Source organism: Bison bison, unplaced genomic scaffold (genome assembly GCF_000754665.1).
Source record: "Bison bison bison isolate TAMUID 2011002044 unplaced genomic scaffold, Bison_UMD1.0 scf7180017864295, whole genome shotgun sequence".
Taxonomy (NCBI): domain Eukaryota; kingdom Metazoa; phylum Chordata; class Mammalia; order Artiodactyla; family Bovidae; genus Bison; species Bison bison.
This window is the reverse complement of record NW_011494867.1, coordinates 2,270,581-2,291,876: the sequence shown is the minus strand read 5'-3', so window position 1 is coordinate 2,291,876 and position 21,296 is coordinate 2,270,581. Positions and strand designations below refer to the sequence as shown.

Sequence of the window (21,296 nt, the reverse complement as noted above, 5' to 3'; positions counted from 1 at the left end):
TGTCCGACTGTTAGCGATCCCATGGACTGCAGCTACCAGGCTCCTCCGTCCATGGATTTTCCAGGCAAGAGTACTGGAGTGGGGTGCCATTGCCTTCTCCGAATCAGCAGTATGGACTGTCTTATTTAGCCGAGTACACCAAGCTGCACTTAGCACTGCTGGAAGTATCTTTGTTAATCACCCCAAATCCTTGGAGTATAAAGGTAAATATAAATGAATTAAGATTGGCCGCCCTTTCACCGATTGTCCCTTGTATTCTCTTAATACTGCATTCGTCAACCGGAGTCCTTCATAGAACCTAGGCAGTGATAAGTGACTGATTGCTCAATACTCCCACAGATAGTACATAAATATAGTATCCTTCCAGGGGCATCGGAGAGAAGTTAGATTCTGCATTTAATGGCTGCCTTAGTTCATTTTTTTGCTTCTGTGTCTTAATTATTCTTGGAACTTCCTTTGTCAGAATCTTTAGTGAGCACCACTGTAAGCCAGTTATTGTCTCCAAGTTTAAAAGCAGGCTGCCTGCCAGGTGACTCAGTTAAGGCCTCATTCATTTTAATGCAGTGAAGAACACGATCTCTGTCATTGTGTTGCATTCCAGTGTTAATGCATAAACTTAACGTAGTCCAAGACTCTTACTGAAAGTCTCCTTTCCTTCTCATTCCTAGAGCTCCAGACAAGTCTTGTCTTTGACTCAGGTGCCTTTGCGGCTTATTTTTAGCTTCGTCTAGAGTGGGCAATTGATGGTGACGTTTTGTATGCTTCACGTTGCCATCTTTGGAGCTAGGTGTCTCATCTCCAGGAGAGAAGCTGCATGTCAGGAACTTGAGAAACACTGCCTCATGTCCTGTCTCCTATTTTCTAGAATGTTATGATCATTTCTACCTGTACACCATTGATTGACTTATTTTTGACCTGTGACCCCAGTTAAGCATCATCTTACCATAGCCAGGGCTGAGAACATTGTCAGTTACATGTGTGGCACAGTGAGTGTTAAGATGGCTGCTGTCATTTGAGAGGGTCTTGCATAAAATGGGACACTAAAAGGTGGTGTAACCTCCCCTTCTCCCCCAACCCAAGTTGGAGTGTTGGCTGGGGGTATATTGTACTGCCTGTCCCATCTGACACCACATCTCTGTTTTCCTGTTAGGTGGTGGTGATCATTCTTAGGTGGTTCCAGGGTATTCTGCCATGTTGGTGCAAGCCGCTGCAAGGCTTGTTAGGGGGTCCCTGCGCCAAACCTCCTGGGCACAGTGGGGGCAGAGGGAGCTGCGCCTGTGTCAACTTGCGCCTTTCACAACGATTCACAAGGACAAGGCACTTTCTGATAAAAGAAGGTTGGTGCCCTTTACCTTCTTTTTTGCTCTGGGAGCAAAAGTCCTTCTTAATTAGTTTCTTATCTGTAAAGCCTCTGGCTGAGTTTTGGACTTGTTGCCAAGTAAACAGCTCTGCTACCTACTACCCAAACCAATAGTCCTTTCTCAGTTTCTCTTTAATAAATTCAAATTCTCACTCCATAAATTCTTGAGATGACGTTTAGGTCTTATGCTAAAACAGTGCTGAGACCAAAACGCTTGTATGAATAAAGAAGAATTTGTAACAGATTATTTTCCCTTCCCTATCTTCCTGGAATTTCTTTGCTTCTGAGCGTAATTTGGTTAATAGTCTTAGTTCTTATTCCTAGAACCTTTTTGGATGATCCTTTTTTACTGATTTAATTTTTAAATGGCAAAAACTGGTAAACAGACTTATTATGTTAATGCTAGGAAGAACCAAATAGGCTTAGATGCTCCTGACTGAATGACAGCACAATAAATCTAGCATATTGTTCTGGAGAGGCGACTTCACAACTGATACAAAACAGATTATACCCAGAGACACACTTACTTTGGGGCCCTCAGAGTCAGTTTTCTTACTTAAAAGATGGTCATTTCAAATCTCCATTTTTTAAATTGTTATTCTAAACTCATATATAATTAAGAATGTGCCCTGAAACCAAACAGTAGCAAGCATGACTAGGGATCATTTGCCATGGTTCATTATTATAGGATATTCATTTAACATTGGTGGCTTGAAAGAACAATGAGGGTATCCCTCTCTGCCCAAATCTGTTTGGTTTCTGAGTCTCAGGTAACAAGTATTAAAAGTTTGGATAGTAAGAGATTTGACCAGAAATTTAATCCACATCTGTAAAATTTCTGTCCTTGAGGCAGGGTGTGAAGATAGTGGGGGAATACCTAGAGTAGTTCACATTTGCATGCTTAATTGAAGAATGCAGTTAGATGCTAGGGATGGGGGTTATCTCTTTGTGTATATTTAAGTCCTCAGAACATTTAGGGAGGAAGGTGTCTATTACTATTTTAAAGGAATAACTTGAGTAATTGAGTAACTTGCTTAAGCACACCAAGTCAGGTTTTAGTCCCAGACAGTCTGGCTCCAAAGATGGTGTATTATCCCCTACACTATGCTGCTTTGTACACTATCTACCCAATTTGTTGTCAAAGTCCGGCTCCTCTGGGGAAAGTGAGGCTAGTAATGCTGAGGGTCACGGTCAATGCATTGATCAATGCTGGGGGAGAGATTGTCAGAGGAGTGTCTCCCTGGACTTTGTCACCCAACCCCAGGCTAATCCACTCCTTGTGGGAGGGGAGAGAGATGACAAAGCTAGGGCTTTCACCTTATCACACGTCAAATCCACTGGTCTCAGAACTTCATGTTCTCCAGAGGATACTGAACAACTCAGTCCCTGGCCTCAAGGAGCTCCCAAGACTAATTAGTCTGAGAAAATCTTGCTGATTTTTTGTAAAGCATTTTTTCCTATCCTAACTATAAACTAATATAGGTAGGGTTTTCTTTGTCCTTATGGATCTTGATTTTAGACGGGCGCTAATGCCAAGGACCTCCGACTGGAAAATAGAGACTGAGAAAAAGATCTTTCACATCTTTATTCTAAGTTTATTTTTTCCTCTATTTCATGTATAGAGTTTAGTAGCTAAGAGATAACCGTGGGGGTGTGGAACTGGACAAGTGTGTTTCTCTGGGCAGTTGATATTTTTGGTAATTGGTGACGGGGCAGAATGTAGGGGACTCTTCAGGCACCTGTTACATTGAACACTTTCACCTTCCTGACAGTGAGCTAAAGAGACGCCTGAAAGCTGAGAAGAAAATAGCGGAGAAGGAGGCCAAGCAGAAGGAGCTCAGTGAGAAACAGCTGAGTCAGGCCGCCGCCAGCAATCACAGTGCTGAAGATGGCGTGGCTGCGGAGGAGGAGAGCTTGGACCCAAATGTGAGTTCTCAGGACCACTGCCCTCCCTGGGCTCGGGGCAGCTTCTGATGAGACTTAGGGCAGATTCCCCAGGAAGAGACAGTAGGAGGGACCAGTGACTGGCAGGATAAACAGGAACTGGGACAGGCACTGAGACTGCTGAGGGGGGCCCACAACTCCATCTGGTTGAAGGCACGGGCCCTGTGCATCTTTCTTGTCTTCTCGCTTAACATTGGAGAGAATCCAGTGGCTGATACTCCTTGGAGTTAGCTGGACCTTATAGCAACCCTAAAGAAAATCTCTCCCTACAGGTGGCCTGGGGGGCTTATTTTAGCTGAGAGATTGGCAAACCGTGGCCCACAGGCCAAAGCCACCACCATCCCTGTCACTCCTCCCTAGTTCTGTAAGTAAAATTGTGTTGAAACACAGCCATGCCCATTTGTTTACATGTCTTAAGGCTGCTTTCACACTACAACCTTGAGTAGTTGAGTAGTTGCATCAGAAAATGTTTGCTGACCCCTGTTACAGAATATTCTGTTTTTTCATACTTCAGGCCCATGGGTGTGCCTTGGGGAAAAGTCTGGTGTATGACTAGGGATAGGAAAGTAGGAGAAGAGACTCAGGCAGATGTGTCTCCAGAAGTGGTAACCAGGCCACCTACACCAATTAAACTCTCTGTTTTAGTGAGCTCCCTGGCAGTCCAGTGGTTAGGTCCCTGAGCTTCCACTGCTGGGGACCACCCCACCACCACCCCCACACACACACCAAAAAAAGAAACTTAGAAATGTGGTTTTTCTTTTTGTCACATCTTGCATTTTGGAATTCTAGTCTTTATTCCCAGCTATATATCTGGCCACCCTGCATATTTAAGTGCCAATCTCACTCCGTAGCCAATCCTTGATTTCAAGGCTGGAGAGAGCTTGGTTAAAGAAATCTCACTGTATTGGGGCCCCTCTGAGGCAGAATACTGAACTCCCCTAGACCGGCACTGGTCTGACCGGGCTCAACTTCAGAAGCTCTTTTGTTTTTTTAACAGCAATACTTCAAAATCCGAAGCCAAGCAATCCACCAGCTGAAGGTCAATGGGGAAGATCCATACCCACACAAGTTCCATGTGGACATCTCACTCACTCACTTCATCCAAGAATACAGTCACCTGCAGCCGGGGGACCACCTGACTGACATCACCTTAAAGGTGGCAGGTAGGAAGACTCCCTGGCAGTTTGCTGGGCTCCCAACAGCAGGCAGGCCTCTGCAGTTGCACAAAGGAAGGTCTGGGGTGGACTTGCTCATGAGGAGCTTGTGTCTGAGACTTCATTCCTAGAGATGGTGCTAATATGTCTATTCACAGACAGTAGAGCAGCTCCAAGGCATGAGGCCACATTCCAGCGTCAGGGCTGCAGAGGAAAGGGCATTCTTTGTGGGGGACCCCTGACCTGGTGCTGCTACTTTTCATAGTCCTTTATGAGACTTTATCCCGCCAGTGGGAACCATGCCCTAATAAAGCTCCTAAAAATTCAGATCTGTGTCCCTAGACTGCTGTACACTAGGCTATATTTCTAGAGCATTCTTATTTTGTGTAGGATCTTCTCCTTAATTCAAAAAATAATTAAATCTTGTCTTTCATGTATACCCCCCAAAATATTTCTATATAAAACTACCAGTTGTAGAAAATTTAGAATGTTGAAACAGAGAGGCAAAGAGAGAAAAGTTTAATTACCCCTAATCCCACAACCTAAAAAGAACCCCTGCCAATACTTAAATGCCCCCCAAATATGTCTTATCTTTGCTTTTTTTCATTATTCGTTTTTGACACTTTTTCTCAAATTTCTTTATCTTTTTTATACTTTGATTTTTAAATTTTATTCTCCTTTCCAGATTGTCTTAAGGCATTATGTGTTGTATTTATTCACTCTTATTTCCTTCTAATTTAGGCTTCATTTCTGAGATGGGTTTTTACTTTATTTTCTAATTTTTTCATGCCATCTCATTTCTTAGTTTTTCTAACTCTGATTTGTGTTCTTTCATATTTTGTATCATATTCAAATGTCTTTCAGGTTGTGAAATAGAATTTTTTGCTTTTTCCTGAGCATGTCTTTCTCAACTGCTTTCATTGTCTGTGGAGATGTTATTCTTGTTACTCTCTGTTTCTAAATTTAATATTGGTATTTGACCTTGCTTTTTTTTTTTATTGATAGGCAAGAAATAGATTTATTAATATAAGATGCTTATAAGAGATAAACATGAGCAGGCAAGAGAGCTCTGCTGTGATGTTTTGTTTTTTTCTTTTAAATGTGAGATTTTTTTTTTTTTCCCCTGAATATTAAAAGGAAGCTCAGGGAGCTTCCCTGGGTGATCCAGTGGCTAAGACTCTGCTCCCAACACAGGAGGCCCAGGTTCAGTCCCTCGTTGGGTCCCACATGTTGCAACTGAAGACTCCGCATGCGGCAGCTAAGACCCGACAGAGCCAAATAAATAAATATTTTTTTAAAAGGTGGGGCGGGGCGCTTGGTTCAGATCGCTTTTCTAGTTTCACTGAGGTCTCCTGGTTTTTTTTTTGTGAAGCATTCAGAAATACAGCAGCTTGCTTTCTGGGATTTTCAGTCTCTTCTCTGTTTTCTCGGTCTTATTGAGTTTTATGGGGCCTTGTCCCGGGAGAGATCCCTGGCCTTGAGTTTAGCGAGTTCTTGGGGTTCCACTAAAGGCTTCGTCCCCCAGACCTCCTTGGTGCAGCCCACTGGACTTGCTTGCATGGCCATGAGCTGCAGCCCTTAGCCCTGCCACAGTTTCCAGTGAATACCTGTGGTTTTGGGGGAGACTTCCAGTTCTCAGACCTGTCAGAGACCCCATTGATTCCCATAGCTTTTTCCTGTTGGGGCCCTTGGTGGTTTTTACCCGTTCTTGTCTTTGGGGACTCTTGGAATATCTTCCACATGATTTTGCTGTGAATTTTGTCCGTGGCTTTTTGCCCTTTCCTGTCTAGTTGTGCTTGCTATTTCTATGTGGGGATTAGGAAGATCCAAAACAACGCTGCCACCAACATTCTGGGAATCCGCTGAGCACCTCTGAAAACCAGATCTTCCTACACATTCTTTAACTGGTTTGAATGGGAAGCCAACTTTGTCCTGTAGAAAAGGGCAGGGCTTAGGCCTCGGGCTACAATCAAATTGCTCTAGTTTATGTTCTGCCTGGATGTGAAAAATGCAGAGGGAACTTTTTTGGCACTGATACCATGAAATAGCTTCTGTCAGTATTTTTGCTGTTCTTTCTCTAGGTAGGATCCATGCCAAAAGAGCTTCTGGAGGAAAGCTCATCTTCTATGACCTTCGAGGAGAGGGGGTCAAGTTGCAAGTCATGGCCAATTCCAGGTATATAGAAATATCCATTTACAGGCCTTTATAGATCGGCCCAGAGCAACATGACAGAGACCAAAGGTCCATGTGGTCTTCTTTTCTTCTTGGAAATAAAAGTTAAAGGGAATGGTGTAAGGTTGGGAAAATAAAATAGCCCTCTGGTCACCTAGAGATTGACGCCTGTTCTTGGGTTGTGTGACAAACATTTGACCTTGAATCTACGAGTCTTCTTAGATTCACAGTAATAGTTTAGCAATAAAGTAAACCAGAGGTCAGTTTTAATTTGGGATATTGTATACTGAGTTAAATTTTCCATTCATTCAGGAATTACAAATCTGAAGAAGAATTTATTCGTATTAACAACAAACTGCGCCGGGGAGACATAATTGGAGTCCAGGGCAATCCTGGGAAAACCAAGAAGGGCGAGCTAAGCATCATCCCCTATGAAATCACACTGCTGTCTCCTTGCCTGCACATGTTACCTCATCTTCACTTCGGCCTCAAAGACAAGGTGAATTCTTGTGGCCTTCTGGCTCTGGTTTACCATACCATTGAATGGAACACATCAGTGATTCCTCTCTATTCCTTCTCATTTAGGAAACACGGTATCGTCAGAGATACTTGGACTTGATTCTGAATGACTTTGTGAGGCAGAAGTTTATCATCCGCTCTAAGATCATCACGTATATAAGAAGTTTCTTGGATGAATTGGGATTCCTAGAGGTGATGGAAAGTTCTTACCTGACATGAGCTGCCTTGCGGTGCCTGCCTCTTATTCTTCCTTCCTTTCCCCACGGGCACATCCTGTGTCAATATGCTTCATGCTCAATGAAAAGTCCTCTTTCTTGCCCTCATTTGGAAGGTAGGACAGGACTGCAAAGATAATGAATACAGTAGAGGGCCAGCCACGTGTTAATGATGCCATGTTCAATATGTTGCCAACTCGTTTTGCTTTTTTGTAGAATTAAAAGTATTTTCTTAATTTATATTCAACTTCTTTAAACTGAAAGATGTTGTTTAGGGAGAATTTTAGAACAAAATTTCAGTATTTTATAATTGTATGAGAAATATGAGTACATGTTACCATAAAACACATTCAGACAATAAAGAAGTAAGTAGAAGCAAAACTGAAAGTCCCCTTTCATTTTTTCCCAACTAATTTCCCTCTCCAAATGTGCATATGTGAATATGTATCCTTCCTCGCCATTTACTGTGTGTATTTATATACATACTGATGCATGTTGCAGATGGGGTACCTGTGTAAATGTTTTAGAAGGGTTTTACTCTTTGTTTTAAACATAAATGAAGTCATATTGTATATATTATAACGGACCTCGGCACCCCCAACATATTCTAGGACCCTTTGCATGTCCGTGTGTGTGTGTGTGTGTGTGTGTATGTTCCTTTTTGATACTTTATAATTATTTTCTCTGTTGGTAGTTTAAGTTTCTGATTTTCTTTGATAATATTTTAGTGAACATCTTTGTGCACATGTACAAGTGTTTCTGTATGCTGGATTTACGTCAAAGGATATAAGCCGTTACATTTTTAATAAATACCGCAAATTGAACTCAAGAAAGGGCATACCCATTTAGAGTCCCACTGACAGCTTGTGAAAGTTTACCATACTGTGTTAATGGTGTTTGGTATTAATAGAGACACTATATTAGAGAATCGAGCTAGCTCTACTTTTTTGCCAAGCATCTGCACGTTACTATTGAACTTATCTTTTACTTGGGATATAACAGACTATCCCAGTCAAACCATGAGTCATCCCCTCAAACTAGAGGAGCTCTGTGAACTAAACGTCTTCCCCTCTCTTTTAGATTGAAACTCCCATGATGAACATCATCCCAGGGGGAGCTGTGGCCAAGCCTTTTATCACCTACCACAATGAGCTGGACATGAATTTATATATGAGAATTGCTCCGGAACTCTACCATAAGGTAATCAATAAAAGATGCCCTGTGTCCTTAGAGAAGCAGAAGGCTGAAAAACATTGGCTAGACAGGTGGTCAGAAATAAGAGGAACAGCGAGACTAGAACAACAGAAGTGTTCTAATGTCAGGTTTGCGAGTGTTACATTTCTGGAATTTATCTATAGGATCGGTAGAGCCTTCTCTAAGGGCAAAGGGACTGTCTTTCCTAGATGGACAGATCTTCCTAACCTACTTTGTTTCCCATAATACTTTTTAAGTTTATAATTCTTATATTAAATCTGATTTTAGTCTTTTGTTGAAGAATGAATTGAATCTCTGCCTGAAAGTTGGAAATATCCTCAAATCACCAGAATAAATATCAAAGACTATGTCATTAGTTGCAAACAACAAGAACTGTTACAGTATTTAAGTAAAAGAAAAAGGTATCCAAATATACAAGGAAGTTCACAATTTCCAGGAGGATCAGAGAATCGGGCTTGGAGACCACACAATTAGGAATGGTTCTGAATCATATCAAAGGGCTGTCCCCGTGAAGAACCCAGTATCTTCCATTTGGGAACTTACCACAGCTCATAAACATGGCGCGAGGCACAAGTCGTTGCCATTAGGACCTCTACTGTTACTACCTTTATAAGCCAGATACCTCTGGCCCCTTCGCCAGAGGAGATTCTGTGCTGTATCTGCGTCCTCTTTGCACGTGGAAGTCTCACAGATGGGTCTGACTGGAGAGCTTGGGTCATGTGTCTGCACCCTGACCCCCAAGAGGCTTCTTGTAGAAGCTCACACAAGATGGGGGACACCCCAGAGGAAGAGTATTCAGTGTTCCTGGGCAGCCAGAGTGAACTGTAATCATCCACAAAGACCTGAAGAGAGTAGGGCATTCAGCATTTGGGTAGAGACCTGAAAGCATGGCTTGAGCAAGTTGTAACTTGGTTACAACTTCTGTAGACAGAAACTTTCCCCAGCCAGACAAGATTAGCTGCCATGACCATGACCATGGCCATGTGTTACTAGATGCTGGTGGTTGGTGGCATCGACCGGGTTTATGAAATTGGACGCCAGTTCCGGAATGAAGGAATTGATTTGACTCACAATCCTGAGTTCACCACCTGTGAATTCTACATGGCCTATGCCGACTATCATGATCTTATGGAAATCACAGAGAAGATGATTTCAGGTGACCCCCTCCTGCTCCCTTTGTCTTTCCCACGTGTCTGGAGGCCTGGTGTGCTGCCTTCGATTGGACTTCCTGTTGGTCCTCTAAATGACACATTTGTTTCCCAGGGATGGTGAAACACATTACAGGCAGTTACAAGGTCACCTACCATCCAGATGGCCCAGAAGGCCAAGCCTATGAGATTGACTTCACCCCGCCCTTCCGGAAAATCAGCATGGTAGAAGAGCTTGAGAAAGCCCTGGGCATGAAACTGCCAGAAACGAACCTCTTCGAAACTGAAGGTAAAGTGATGCCCTCCTCCAGTTGTAGGGCCCTCCTCCTGTTCAGCTCTGAATTAGATTAGATCAGGAGTAGAATTCCCCATGTAATTCTCCTTATATTGGGGTGGTATTGTGATGGTGTGATGTCTTCTGTCCCAACTTGTATGTTTGTATTACAGAAACTCGCAGAATCCTTGATGATATCTGTGTGGCAAAAGATGTCGAGTGCCCTCCACCCCGGACCACTGCCAGGCTCCTTGATAAGGTGAGAGGCCGGGCACTGGCAGTAGATGCCCACATCCACTGGAAATGCACCCTGCCCCCTATGAAGGAGAACGCCACGGCAGAGAATTAACTTCCCTAGCTTCACAGGAAAGCTCTAGAGAGAGAAACGAAAGAACAAGTTTTAAATTCCTGCTGTGCTAAGCTCTCTGCCAAATAGTTACGTTTGTTACCTTAGTTAATCCTTACCAACCTTTCAGCAGCTTAAGATAAATTTCTGTAGCGTCAGGTGTGGATAGGAGTTGAGTCCTCTGCCACCAGGACTGAGCCAATCAAAATGGCATTTAGAAGGGCTCTAGCTGTGCTCTGCTTTTTCTTTCAGCTTGTCGGGGAGTTCCTGGAAGTGACGTGCATCAATCCTACCTTCATCTGTGATCACCCACAGATAATGAGCCCTCTGGCCAAATGGTAAGACAGAGTGCAGTGTCTCGGTTACCTGTTGCTACATGATAACCTCAGAACTTAGCGACATAAAGCAGTTTATTCTCAAGAGTGTGTGGGCTCAAGGGTTGTCTTTCTGCCCTATGTGGTGTTGGTGAGGGTAGCTCAAGTGGCTTTTTCACCCGGGAATTCGACCAGCGTGCCTTGCATCCCCCCGCAGGCAATTCTCCTCCTTCAGAGCCTCTTCTCTGGCAGCGGAGCCAGGGCTCCACGTGGAATTATTCTGAAAGAATAAATCCTGGTGTGCAAACACACACCAAGCCTCTGCTGATGTCCCACCGGCCAGAGCAAGTCACCCAGGCAGCCCGGAGTCAGTATGCCAGGGCATGAGTGCGGCAGGTTTGGTTCGGGGTCCCAGTCTACTCATAGGTCTGTTGTAAGATAATTCAAACTTCCTTGTCTCTAACTGTCCTCAGTAATGTATCAAATGATTCAGTGCTGAGGATGCATACAGGCTTCTGGTCACAGTAACAGTTTTGAGTCAACCAGATTTCAGGAGTTCTTGTGCTTGTACCACATGTTCTGTTCATTCAACCTCCCCGGTGGTCTCCTGTCCCCAGGCACCGCTCTAAAGAGGGTCTGACTGAGCGTTTTGAGCTGTTTGTCATGAAGAAGGAAATATGCAATGCCTACACTGAGCTGAATGACCCTGTGCGACAGCGGCAGCTCTTTGAAGAACAGGCCAAGGGAAGGAGGGAGCGTGTGCCTGCTCACCAGAAGGCACCTGCCTTCACCCTGGTCTGTGTCTGGCCTGCAGCTCCTGCTGACGAGAACAGAAATGAAGGCTGAAAGCCACAGGCCTCACAGGAGGAGGTCAGATTTCAAGATGGAGAACTTGACCAGTTTTGGCCCTAGAATTTCTATATAAATGGAGCTCAGGCGTGATGATCTGTGGGGGGAGTGTGACACTTGTGTCGACAAGGATGTTACGTTTTCTTAGATGGTACATTTATTGAGGTGGCCTGGGGATGGGAAGACAGAGCACCCACAGGCTGCCCACACTAGCGTTGCCATGATGGGTGGTTCAGGCAGTGGGACAGACACTGTTGGGAATTACCAGTCTCTGAAAATCAACTTCCCTGGACTCGCAGAGCCCCAGGCAGTGGAGGTATTTCCATTTGGCAGAGAAGTTCACATATGTTCTGGAGTAGGGTTCCTCAGTCCTGACCTTCAGGTCTTCGAAAGAAATGGCTCCATCCTGGAGTTCCTGGAAAGCCAGTTTCCAGCAAGTGCTGGGAGTCAGAGCAGCGCTGGGATGGAAATGCCTCTGGCAGTTTTCACATGCTCACTCAGACGCCAGAGCGCGCAGCCTGGAACAGTGTCACTGTGTGGTTCTGTCCTCTAGGCCAAGGCCGCCAGCAAGTGCTGGGAGTCAGAGCAGCGCTGGGATGGAAATGCCTCTGGCAGTTTTCACATGCTCACTCAGACGCCAGAGCGCGCAGCCTGGAACAGTGTCACTGTGTGGTTCTGTCCTCTAGGCCAAGGCCGCCAGCAAGTGCTGGGAGTCAGAGCAGCGCTGGGATGGAAATGCCTCTGGCAGTTTTCACATGCTCACTCAGACGCCAGAGCGCGCAGCCTGGAACAGTGTCACTGTGTGGTTCTGTCCTCTAGGCCAAGGCCGCCAGCAAGTGCTGGGAGTCAGAGCAGCGCTGGGATGGAAATGCCTCTGGCAGTTTTCACATGCTCACTCAGACGCCAGAGCGCGCAGCCTGGAACAGTGTCACTGTGTGGTTCTGTCCTCTAGGCCAAGGCCGCTGGCGACGATGAGGCCATGTTCATAGATGAAACCTTCTGCACCGCCCTGGAGTACGGACTGCCCCCCACGGGGGGCTGGGGCATGGGCATCGACCGCGTCACCATGTTTCTCACAGACTCCAATAACATCAAGGTATGCGGCAGCCCCGAAGGAGCACCGCTGTGTGCGCCAGTGCTGGAGGCGCAAGGGAAGGGCGTTGGGCTGGGAGGAGGGGAAGGCGGAGAGGTTACCGGTGACTTCACAGGAGGACAGACAGGGCATCTGATTGTACAGATTGGGGGGTTTCTACCCAAGGCAGAAGAAATACCAATTGTTTGCATTTCTTAAGGATCCAAGGAACATACTGAGCCATCTACATGCATTACCTCATTTAACTTAAGTCAACCTGAGACATGTAGAAACTATTGCTATTCCCATATTTACAGATGAAGAAATCATTTGGAGAGAACCTCTCTGTTTATTCCGTCTTTTGATATCGTGACCTAGGCAGTGCTGTACAATTTTCTTTTTAATATTTATTAATTTGGCTCTGGTCTCAGTTGCAGCATGTGAGATCCTTTAGTTGTGCATTTCTTCTTTTCCATTGTTTGTAACTGACAGGGACTAAACTGAAATGAAGCAACACAGATCTCCGGGTTTTGGTGATAACAGTAACGGGGCTGGGGGCCGAGTGGGTGGATGGGCGGGAAAAAGTGCTTCTTAGCTTCAGAATCCATTCTCTCTCCTGTAGGAGGTGCTTTTGTTTCCTGCCATGAAACCTGAAGACAAGAAGGAGAATGTAGCCACCAAGGATATCCCGGAAAGCACAGCTCCTGGCACTTCTGTCTAGAAAAGAGTAATGGCGAGTCGTGTGACGGGCATTTTTGCATTTCTGTAATCAGGGACTGTGAGGGAATTCCTGTGTGTGTTGCTGTCTATTTGACTATCACATTTCACTTCAGCTGCCAAAAGCGAGAAGAGGAATCAAGAATTCCTTTTTACTCCTTGTTACCAAATAAACCATTTGTCTCTACTCTTGTCTCATCGCTCTTTTTACTTTTGAAATGTCATCTTATTTCCCAGACAACTGACCTAATGAATGTTTAGAATTATATCACTTTACTCATTCAACAAATTTCTCTAGGTGACATCTAAGTAGAAATCTAGAAACAGAGATCTGAGTGGAAAAGCATAGTCCAGACCAGAGGGCTGCATTTTTGAGGAGCTCCAAAGGGGTCTGGTATGACCAAAGGAGTAAGTAAAGCTCAGTGAGGGGCCAAATCATGCAGGCACCTGTAAGCCATGCAGAGGAGTATGTATTTTATCATGAGCGAGATGAGAAGCCATTGGAGGGTTATGAGCAGTGTTTTTCAAAGACTGTTCTAGTTAGTATGTGGATGGCAAGAGTGAAAAAGTTAACTCTGCATTTGCAGGCTGAGGAGACATGATGGCTTAGTTTTGGATGGTATAAAATGACGGTGATGGTTATGAGTCATTGGAGTTTGCTTGTGTTCCTGAGGTCAGAATCTTTGACAATGTGGGCTGTGAGAAGAGGAATCAGATAATTTCAAGGTTTTAGGCCTAACCATCTGGACAGAGTTGTCATTGACTTGAGATGGAAAAAATTTGAAGGGCAGGTTTGAGAAGGAAGGTTGAGTGTGATTTTGGACATATTAAACATGTTTGTTAGACGTTAGGTGAAAAGAGTAAGTAGGATGTTGAATAGTAAATCTGGTGTGTTCATATTTTCAATTCAGTGAAAAAGAACTGGAGCTGGGCAGAAAAAGGTAAAGTCCAAGATTAGCACAGCAATCCAAAAGGAAGACAACAGCAGTTTGTCCAAAGGACTAGGATTTTGCCATAAAAGTAGAACTGGGTGAATTCAAGACAGAGATAAACAGGACGTGGTAACAGATTATATATTGGATTATAATACGAGGGTGAAGGGAAAGAAAATGACAAGGTGATTAACTTTTCAATTTATGCAACTAGATGAATGGCAGTACTAATCCTTGAGATAACCCTGAAAGATGATTCCCCCACAAGAAATCTTTTAAAAAAACAGAAGAGTCACAGATTAAACACGTTAGAGAGAGGAACAGGATACTTATCTTTGGAGGAGTAAGGAACTTACCCTTCCTCTGATCTAGAAAGAAAGATGGGGGTCAATTAAGCTGCACTTCTCTAGCTTTGGAGGGGTAATATGAAAAGTAAAATACTCATCTTTAGGAATTGAGGTATACAACTGCCAAATGGTACAGACTCCTGAACTATCCAGACAGCTATACTATGTATTACTACATATTACTAGTAATACTACGTATTACAATATGAACGTTTTAGACCCGAACTGTTAATAAATAAGCCATGAGCCACATGCGGCTATTGCACATTTGAAATGTGGCTGGTCAGAATTGAGACGTACTGTGAGTGTAATATACAAACCAGACTTCTAAAACTTAGTATGGAAAAAATACAAAATACCTCAATATTTTTTTAAAAATATTGATTACACGTTGAAATCTGTTGTACATGTTAAGTTAAATAAAACATGGTTTAAGTTCATCTATTTTGAGTTTTTGAAATGTAGAAATTTTTAAGTTACATATCTGGCTCAAATTATATTGTTACTGGATAGCAGTGTTCTCGACAAAAATTTACTGTAGTGTTTCATGATACGACGTCATTCTACTCTGGGAATCTATTCTCACACACCATCAGCTTCCCGAGCCCCTTTGACTAATACGCACAGCGCCGGAAGTCGGATCTGACCCCACCTGGCTCCGCCCCCTAAGTGACTACAAAGGCCAGCGTGCACTGTGTGCCGCCTCTTAGTGATGTCACGTCCGCTGCGCCGCACACGCTCCGTCCGCCCCGTTCGACGGCGTGCGTCGTAGAGGTGGGAGGCGAGGGTCTCAGAGAGGGTCGGGGAGCTGAGGGCGCGCAAGTGAGGGGGTTTCTCGCGGCTTCTGGGTCAGGTTCTAGTGTCTGACTTTCCCAAGCTCCGTTTGTGTGGGGAGAGAACGTGAGAACAGTACCTCTCCCACCACGCGTCTGACGGTAAAAGGCGGCTCCTTTAGTGGAAATACCGCCCTCCCGGCGCGGAGAGCCCCCGCTGCGGGCGAGCGGGGAACGCGTGGCCGTGCTGCAGAGTCCTACAAAACCAAAGAGGGCAGGCACCCACCTAGTCCCGGCTGCAGGGGCCCGGAGTCTCCTGTTGACTGGACACCTTGGCCCTCCCGGTCCACTTGAGGGTGTTGAGCCGGGGGCTGAGGGAAGTAGGCTTCCCTTCCAACCCTTCGAAAAGAGCTTTTCGCCCCTGGCCCTAACTTTCTTTGAAAAGGAAGTGGTCTCTTCAGCATTTTTCAATTGTTAAAACATGCGATCTGTGGGCAGAAAAACTAACAACAATTATTCACGTTCTAGGAGAGAGTGGATTTGAATTTTAGTGGACTCAGTGTAGCAAAACTTGCTCGTTTCAACTACTGGGCACGCCCTTCCTGACAGCTCCGAGAATGTGATGATACAGTTCTGGGCTGCTGCTTCATAGAGTCAGCGTTTCTTCTGGCAAGTTCTGTCTTCCTTGGCTATTATGGTTTGTGTACCTATGATTTAATTTCAGGTGGGTACCAGAGTATCTGCCTTCATAAAGTATACTGCCTTCTGATGCTCCTCGCCCCCTCGAAATGAGAGGGAAATCTCTTCCAAACGCAGGATTCAAGGCTTGTCCATGCTTTTCTTTTGTTCCAACAAATACAAGATTTATGCTGCGAGAGCTCCCTGGCGATCTAGAGGTTAGGATCCGCTTTTTTTCCTGCAGTGGTCCTGTTTCAATCCCTACTTAGGGAACTTGTGGTTGTGGTTTAGTCACTAAGTCGTGTCCGACTCCTGCGACCCCATGGACTGTAGATCTCCAGGCTCCTCTGTCCGTGGGATTTTCCAAGCAAGAATACTGGAGTCGGTTTGAGCTAAGACCCAGAAAACCAGCCTGTGGGGCAAAGAAAAACTTATGCTGGTTCTCTGACATAAATCACAGTTTATGTCAGCTCCAGCCAGATTCTTAATTTAAAGCACTATGATCTGATGATGTACTATGACCATTTATTGAAATAACAACCCCACACATCAGAACAATTAAATGATAAACTGAAGCATATTATAATTTTTAAAAGTTTGGTCAAAAACCAATTCCAATTGGGCAGCACCAAAGCAAGTAGTTAGGAGCCCTCTGCAGACGGGAGGCAGGGTAGACTGTTGTAGAAAAAGTGCAGAAACAAAAGAAGAAATCATTTGATTGGCTACAGCTGGAAGCCTAGCTGATGGCTGTTGGTTGGTTGTCCTTAGCAGTTTTGATATGTTGGAGAAGGCAATGGCACCCCACTCCAGTACTCTTGCCTGGAAAAATCCCATGGACGGAGGAACCTGGAAGGCTGCAGTCCATGGGGTCGCTGGGGGTCGCTGAGGGTCGGACACGGCTGAGCGACTTCACTTTCACTTTTCACTTTCATGCATTGGAGAAGGAAATGGCAACCCACTCCAGTACTCTGACCTGGAGAATCCCAGGGATGGGGGAGCCTGGTGGGCTGGCGTCTATGAGGTCGCACAGAGTCGGACACGACTAAAGTGACTTAGCAGCAGCAGCAGCAGCAGCAACCTTAAGGCATTTACACACTTAGATCTTGGTTTGCTTAAATAGGCCAACACAGCATTAGAGACTCATCAATCTAATTGTCTCCTTGTTTTATTAATTTAACAGTGCAAAGAGCTTATTGTGGAAAAAGCGGTTGTCTGGTATATGCCTTGAGGTTCAGTGGAGCCTTTTTTGTTTGTTTGGTGACACATTTGGCTTTACCCATCACCTTATGATCTTATTTTTTCCTAAGAAGCTTTTCATACATTTCAGTGGCCAAATGAGGTCACTGAGTGAGCACTGATAGAGTCAACAATGAGAAGAGTGTCAAGGGAAGTATTCTAGGCCTCTTTTAGGCCTACTTCATGGTCTCTTATTCATGGCTTTACGTATCCATCACAGATCTGTGAGGGAGCTCAAGGCAAATGAATCAGGAAATTCAAATGTTCTTATTTGTAGTGTTAACCTCAATTGATGTAATTATGCTGGACACTGTGCCAACTTTTTGTAAATATTATTTAAGCCTCACAGCAACTCCAGTGGATTAAATACTATTGTCTCTTTTATCAGATGACACAGAAAGGTTAAGTAATCTACCCAATATCTCATAGTCAATTTGTAGCAAAACCAGGATTAGAATCCAGAAAGGGTAACTCCAAAACCCTCAATCTGAGAAGCAGAACTGCTGTCTCACTTGAGTGGTGAGAAACCACTGGGCTCTGTCACTTTCCTCTGCATCATAAAAGGTTGTGGAAGATTAAAATGGTGCTTTCCTGATGGGGGCTGAGGCTTACTAGACAGAGGATAAAGAACGTCTCTGCTGTGAGGGAAAGAAAAGTAAAATGTCTGGGGAAAAAGGATAGAAAAGAAGACCTTTATCCCCAGAAAGATGAACTTTGTGTGGTGAGGGTCTGTCTGAAGCAAGCTGAGGTCTGCAGCCCTTTACGTGCTATTTCCAAATGAAAAGTGGAATACCAACAATATTTCCCTCCTATGCTTTCATTCTGAGTATTGGGCTCAGATTCATTAGAAACATGTCATATATCCAACATTAGAAAAAAAAAAAAAACATCTTGAAGAAATAATGTATCTTCTGGGGTTGTGAGATTTGAGACTTTGTTGATCTTTCATTAATGATGAAAAGAAAGCAGAGGGGTAGTCAGAGAAGATGGTACACAGAGTTACAAACGGGGAGCCTCAGGAGGAACATGAAGGGGCTACCTGTGAACGCCTGCTGCAGCAGGGTGTGGGTTGCAGCATCTTGCCTTGGTTCTCCTCTCTGTCCTGACAGCTGTGGGTTTTGATCAGGGCCTGAGCACCATGTGGACCGCGGATGAGATTGCCCGGCTGTGTTACGAGCACTATGGGAGCAGGCTGCCCAAGCAAGGGAAGCCTGAGCCCAACCGTGAGTGGACGTTGCTCGCAGCCGTGGTGAAGGTACAACCCACAGCTGACCAGGCCTGCGACCGCTCTGATGGACCAGTGCAAGGTGAGACCTTTTCTCCCTGAAACACTGTCTCTCCCAATAAGAGACACAGGGCTAGACAGGGATGGTGGTGGCTGGGTATGATCCGAGATGCCAGGCACATTCTGCTGCTGCTGGCCAGGTGCTGTGGGACCTCTGGTGGCGGGAGATGGCTGTGCAGAAACCAGTCCTCAGCTGAGGCAGCCTGTGAGGGAGCCCTCTGGACGAACGTGCAGGGGGGTTGTTAAACTTGCCGACCATTCAGATTCTAAGAACTCATTTTATGATTTGCTTTTTTACCCCCTCAGTGACAAAGGAAGTTGTCTCAATGGGAACAGGAACCAAATGCATAGGCCAGTCCAAAATGAGGAAGAGCGGTAAGGCTGGGTGGGGTCTAAACAGGGCCTATTAGGGAGTTTTAGAAAATCGGTGTCTGTGTCACCTGTTTCTCTTCCCGGCAGAGCAAAGGGGCCGTATCACTAGGTGGCTGACCCTTCACTTCCTGCTGACTGTCACTCCAGTTGGAAGGACAGAACTCATTTAAAGAATGGAAATAAGTCTCAGAAGCAAAGGCCGCCAGGAACATCTTTCTGAGTGGATTGAAAGTTGGCCATTTATCTTCATGCTCAAACCAGAAGTTCCCTGAGTTTAGCTTTCCATAGTACATCTGAAGCCCCAGAAAGCAACCGTGAATTAAATGGAGATTTTGGCACAAGAAAGAGTAAGAAAATCCCGTAGAGGTCTGGCATCTTCACTTTCTGGATGCCAGTTAACAGAGTCCTCCCCCAGTTTGCTTTCCTCATCTCCTAGTTTTCCCAGGGATATGAGGACACTGATCCAGGACTACTATTGATTGAATTCAACGGACTTGTTTCACCATGGGCACAAGTATGGCACCAGGGTACAAAAGATCTGATTTGTCCTCCTGATTAAGATTTCCCTGTAAGTCAGGAGTTCTCAGCTAGGGGAGATTTGCCCCCCAGGAGACATTTGGCAATGTCTGGACACACACACACACACACCCATTTTCCATCCCGAAATGTCACGAAATGTCAGTAGTTGAGGAAACCCTGCTGTAAATACTGTGCCAATAATGATTGTACTGCTTTCTGGCAAAGCCCTCCAGGAGTTATGTGGCCAATCTGGGTGCTGGAGAAAACTGCCATGTTCTGCTTTCAGGAACCAGGGCCTGTCTAGGTTCCATATGTTTTCACTAGTGTCTTGTCTTTGCTGCAGGTGACATCCTCAATGATAGCCATGCTGAAGTCATAGCCAGAAGGAGTTTCCAAAGGTAAAGCCACATCCCCCGAGAGCTTGATCTAGCATGGGTGGGGGCCCCAGAATTTGCATTTCTAATAAGCCTGCAGGTAATACTAATTATGTCAGCCTCTGAACTATACTTAAAATACAGTTGATCTGGCCTAGACAGGGTTCTCATGCTTGAGTGTGCTTCAGAATCACCTGGAGGGTTTGTTAAAACCCAGATAGCTGGGCCCATCCCTAGGGGTTCTGAGTCAGCAGATCCAGGTGGAGCTTGAAAAGTTGCATTTCCATTTTTTTTTTTAATGTTTACTTATTTGCCGTCTCGGGTCTTAGCTGCGGCCCGTGGCAGCTGTGTTGTGTCATACAGGATCTTTTCCACGTGGCGTGTGGACTCCAGCTGCAGCACGGAGTTGTGCCCTGGGGGCTTAGTTGCTCCACAGCACCTGGGGTCTTAGTTCCGTGGCCAGGGATCGAACCCTAGTCCCCTGCATGGTAAGGCGGACGCTTAACCACTGGATCACCAGGGAAGTCCCAGAAGGTGCATTTCTAATAAATTCTAGCTGGTTCTGCTGGTTCATGGACCCCATTTTGAGAATCACTAGATCGTTCTCGTAATTCCAGGTCACTACCTGTTTCATTGGTCTCCAGTATCTCTTTCCTTCTTAGTAATCACCCCACCAGAGTCTCTCCCTTGACCACAGACATGGGTTGTTTGCTCTGGTAACGCCCCGCACCCCGCGTCCCATTAGGTACCTGCTCCATCAGCTCCACTTGGCAGCTGCCCTGAAGGAGGATAGCATCTTTCTCCCAGGATCTCAGAGAGGACTGTGGAAACTCAGACCAGACCTCTTGTTTGTGTTTTTCTCCAGCCATACACCCTGTAAGTATATTCAAATCTCTGGATTCATGTTACATTCATCTTTACTTCCTTATTGGTGTCTTATCCGTGAGTATGTTTCTCAAAATACACCCTCTTTAGCTAACACGTAGTTACAGCCAGTGAGAGTGCCTAATGACTTCTCTACCAAGGAAAGTGGAAGGCACGTCACTCACACTGTTATTCAGTTCTCAGTTCCCCATCAGGATCAGGAGACTTAAAGGTCCAAAGCCAACCATAGGGCTTACAAGTCCAAAGCCCTGAGTTCTGTGGTGATTTATCCTGACACTCATGTCATCTATTCATTAAACACATCGGTTTCATTTAGTCGCTCAGTCATGTCCAACCCTTTGTGACACCATGGACTGCAGCACGCCAGGCTTGCCTGTCCATCACCAACTCCTGGAGTTTACTCAAACTCATGTCCATCAAGTCGGTGATACCATCCAACCATCTTATCCTCTGTTGTCCCCTTCTCCTGCCTTCAATCTTTCCCAGCGTCAGGGTCTTTTCCAATGAGTCAGTTCTTTGCATTAGGTGGCCAAAGTATTGGAGCTTCAGCATCAGTCCTTCCAATGAATATTTAGGACTGATTTCCTTTAGGAATG

At 45.1% G+C, this 21,296-nt stretch overlaps 2 protein-coding genes across 8 annotated transcripts in view; both read left to right on the top strand.

Moving 5' to 3' along the window:
* Positions 1-391: 391 nt before the first annotated feature.
* KARS (lysyl-tRNA synthetase) lies at positions 392-13,486 on the top strand. The gene is made up of 14 exons (XM_010850769.1): positions 392-1,337; positions 3,133-3,286; positions 4,302-4,467; positions 6,540-6,633; positions 6,943-7,129; positions 7,216-7,341; positions 8,445-8,564; positions 9,573-9,735; positions 9,843-10,016; positions 10,175-10,260; positions 10,600-10,685; positions 11,279-11,405; positions 12,463-12,606; positions 13,205-13,486. The coding sequence occupies exons 1-14, from the start codon at positions 1,192-1,194 to the stop codon at positions 13,301-13,303; spliced, it is 1,872 nt and encodes a 623-aa protein (XP_010849071.1). The 5' UTR covers positions 392-1,191; the 3' UTR covers positions 13,304-13,486.
* Positions 13,487-15,291: 1,805 nt separating this feature from the next.
* The window catches only part of ADAT1 (adenosine deaminase, tRNA-specific 1), a 28,156-nt gene continuing 22,151 nt past the window's right edge, over positions 15,292-21,296 (top strand). For 2 of the 7 annotated variants that reach the window (XM_010850761.1, XM_010850768.1), the window contains exons 1-6: positions 15,292-15,352; positions 15,880-16,247; positions 18,392-18,572; positions 18,857-18,925; positions 19,785-19,839; positions 20,561-20,691. In XM_010850761.1, the coding sequence (XP_010849063.1) occupies positions 16,140-16,247; positions 18,392-18,572; positions 18,857-18,925; positions 19,785-19,839; positions 20,561-20,691 (544 nt within the window). In that variant the 5' untranslated portion in view covers positions 15,292-15,352; positions 15,880-16,139. Of the gene's footprint in view, positions 15,353-15,879; positions 16,248-18,374; positions 18,573-18,856; positions 18,926-19,784; positions 19,840-20,560; positions 20,692-21,296 lie in introns of all 7 variants that reach the window. The other 5 variants (XM_010850766.1, XM_010850762.1, XM_010850767.1 and 2 more) reach the window with 5 other exon arrangements.